We start from the raw sequence: 3,026 nt of genomic DNA, 5'->3' as shown, positions 1-3,026 counted from the left end.
TAAAGCAGACGATCTGATGTAGAGCAGACGTTCTGTTGTAGAGCAGACGATCTGATGTAGAGCAGACGTTCTGATGTAGAACAGATGTTCTGATGTAGAGCAGACATTCTATCGTAGAGCAGACGCCCTGATGTAGAACAGATGTTCTGATGTAGAGCAGACATTCTGGTGTAGAGCAGATGTTCTGATGTAGAGCAGACGTTCTGATGTAGAGCAGACATTCTGGTGTAGAGCAGTCATTCTGATGTAAAGCAGACGTTCTGGTGCAGAGGAGACGTTCTGATGTAGAGCAGATGTTCTGGTGCAGAGCAGACGTTCTGGTGTAGAGCAGACGTTCTGATGTAGAGCAGACATTCTGATGTAGAGCAGACGTTCTGATGTAGGGCAGACATTCTGATGTAGAGCAGATGCTCTGATGTAGAGCAGACGTTCTGATGTAAAGCAGACGTTCTGATGTAAAGCAGACGTTCTGTCGTAGAGCAGACGCTCTGATGTAGAGCAGACATTCTATCATAGAGCAGACGCTCTGATGTAGAACAGATGTTCTGATGTAGAGCAGACATTCTACCGTAGAGCAGACGTTCTGATGTAGAGCAGATGCTCTGATGTATAGCAGATGCTCTGATGTAGAAAAGATGTTCTGATGTAGAGCAGACACTCTGGTGTAGAGCAGACATTCTGGTGTAGAGCAGACGTTCTGGTGCAGAGCAGACGTTCTGGTGTAAAGCAGACGTTCTGGTGTAAAGCAGACGTTCTGATGTAGAGCAGACGCTCTGATGTAGAGAAGATGCTCTGATGTAGAGCAGACGTTCTGGTATAGAGCAGACGTTCTGATATAAAGCAGACGTTCTGTTGTAGAGCAGACGTTCTGATGTAGAGAAGACATTTTGATGTAGAGCAGACGTTCTGGTGTAGAGCAGACGTTCCGATGTAGAGCAGACGTTCTGTCGTAGAGCACAATTTCAGTCGTAGAGCAGATGCTCTGATGTAGAGCAGACGCTCTGATGTAGAGCAGACGTTTTTGATGTAGAGCAGACGTTCTGATGTAGAGCAGACTTTCCGATGTAGAGCAGACGTTCTGTCGTAGAGCACAATTTCTGTCATAGAGCAGACACTCTGATGTAGAGCAGACGCTCTGATGTAGAGCAGACGTTCTGATGTAGAGCAGACGCTCTGATGTAGAGCAGACGTTCTGATGTAGAGCAGAAATTTTGATGTAGAGCAGACTTTCTGGTGTAGAGCAGACGTTCTGATGTAGAGCAGCTTGGATGTTTTTTACTTTGATACCTGTAATCCACTGTAATAAATAATAATGTGATAATAATTATTCTTTATTTTGTGTGATATATATATATATATATATATATATATATATATATATATATATATATACATATATATGTGTGTGTGTGTGTGTGTTACAGGCTGGAGTCGGGTATTGTAAGGTTGACTCAGCGTCTTTCTCTAAAGGACAGACAGTTAAAGTCGGCCTACAGGAGGCGCTCTCTCAGCCTCGACTGGTAACTTTAATTTTACCTCCTCTTACCTCAGTTTCATCTCAGATTACCTCATTTTACCCAAATTCACCTCTATTTACCTCCCTCCACTTCCATTCAGCTCCATTTATCTCCATTCACCTGCTGATACAGACAGGGTGAGCGATGAGTTTACTATCATTAACAGCAGTTTAATTCTATCTGGTAGTACCTGTTTTAGTAATATTGTGGGAACTGCATCCAGTGTGCAGGTTGTGCTGTTTGATGAGGAGATCATTTCCTCTGGTTCTAGCTGTGGAAGTGGGTTAAATACTTCCAGCAAAGTGTGTGTGTGTGTGAGAAAGTGCAGGTCAGATGAGGTTTTTCATAATCCAGACTGCTGGACTCCAGCTCTGATTGACTCTCACACATTTACTCCAGCTGTCTCTATCGCTTTATAATTGTAAGGAGGATCTAGTTCCCTGTTGGTTCCTCTATCCTGGATATAAGATGACATTGAGACGGTTGGATATGGAGGTTCTACAGGTTCTGTATGGATCCTGCAGCACATTTACCCACAGATGTTGCTACAGCTGGACCTGTAGATCCTGTAAGTCGTAAGTTGAGGCTGAGTCTCAGCTGCTCCATAAATGCTGGATTGGTGATAAATCTGGAAAGCGGGCAGGACGAGGAAGTGCTGCAATCTGGTGGAGACTGTGTTCCTAGGAAACCCTTGCTGTGTGGGTGAACATTATCCTGCTAAAAATGCTTTCAGTTGGGACTTCTGCCATGAGAGGCAGCAACACGTGTCTGCAGGATGTTCTGCACAGATCACTGAGATCACTGTTAGTGTTCCTCCTATCACTACTTGGGGTGACCGACTGTCACTGTATGAGATGATCCTCAGATCATTAATCACACCTGCAGTTTACACTGTGAACTCTTCAGTCCAGGTCCAAGGCAAGATTAACGTGCTCACCACACGACTCCAAACTCAAACCTGAACATCAGCAGATCCCAAACAGAACCAGGATTTATCACTAAAGATTATATAGTTATGGCCTAAACCAGAAAGCAGTCCATTTTCTTTTAATGACGATGGCTGTCTGAGGACAGTTTAGATGGCGGACAGTCAGCTGTGAGTTACGCACTGCTGCTGTGTGTGTGTAGATGAATAAATATTACTCCTATCAGATTTAATGTATACATTCATAATCATTTATTGTTCCTGCTTTTATTTTCACTCTGATTAGAATTACAATACTTCCACCTTCTGGGGGCAGCTATGTTTTTATTTTGAGTGAACATATAAAATAAGTGTGTGTGTGTGTGTGAGAGAGAGTGAGTGTGTGTGTGTGTCAGGGTCAGAGGATTGCCTGATGGCATATGATAGATTGAAGTTGGGCTCCAGAGCCTCGTATAGCTCCAGGGAGTCCGTGGCAGTTTTGCCCAGAATGGAGTCACCCTGGCTTGGCTGGGAGCAGGACGGGCCCCCCCAGCCCCTGGATCCCTCCAGCTCTCAGACTCTCCGTCACCGAACCAGCCGAGCTG

General features: G+C 44.5%; 3 protein-coding genes across 18 annotated transcripts in view; all 3 read left to right on the top strand.

The window, feature by feature from the left end:
• The window catches only part of LOC125797555 (netrin-3-like), a 275,873-nt gene that overhangs the window by 114,660 nt on the left and 158,187 nt on the right, over positions 1-3,026 (top strand). The window lies entirely within an intron of this gene.
• The window catches only part of LOC125780423 (noggin-2-like), a 215,848-nt gene that overhangs the window by 132,755 nt on the left and 80,067 nt on the right, over positions 1-3,026 (top strand). The window lies entirely within an intron of this gene.
• The window catches only part of LOC103021387 (ankyrin repeat and fibronectin type-III domain-containing protein 1), a 314,758-nt gene that overhangs the window by 263,152 nt on the left and 48,580 nt on the right, over positions 1-3,026 (top strand). The window contains exon 3 of one of the 15 annotated variants that reach the window (XM_049473999.1): positions 1,425-1,520. The exons of the other annotated variants lie outside the window; for them this stretch is intronic. Within the exon in view, the coding sequence (XP_049329956.1) occupies positions 1,425-1,520 (96 nt within the window). The remainder of the gene's footprint in view (positions 1-1,424; positions 1,521-3,026) is intronic. 15 annotated transcript variants of the gene reach the window in all.

The sequence above is a fragment of the Astyanax mexicanus genome, unplaced genomic scaffold (genome assembly GCF_023375975.1).
Source record: "Astyanax mexicanus isolate ESR-SI-001 unplaced genomic scaffold, AstMex3_surface scaffold_50, whole genome shotgun sequence".
Lineage (NCBI taxonomy): Eukaryota > Metazoa > Chordata > Actinopteri > Characiformes > Acestrorhamphidae > Astyanax > Astyanax mexicanus.
This window is presented reverse-complemented; position numbering and strand designations above follow the sequence as displayed.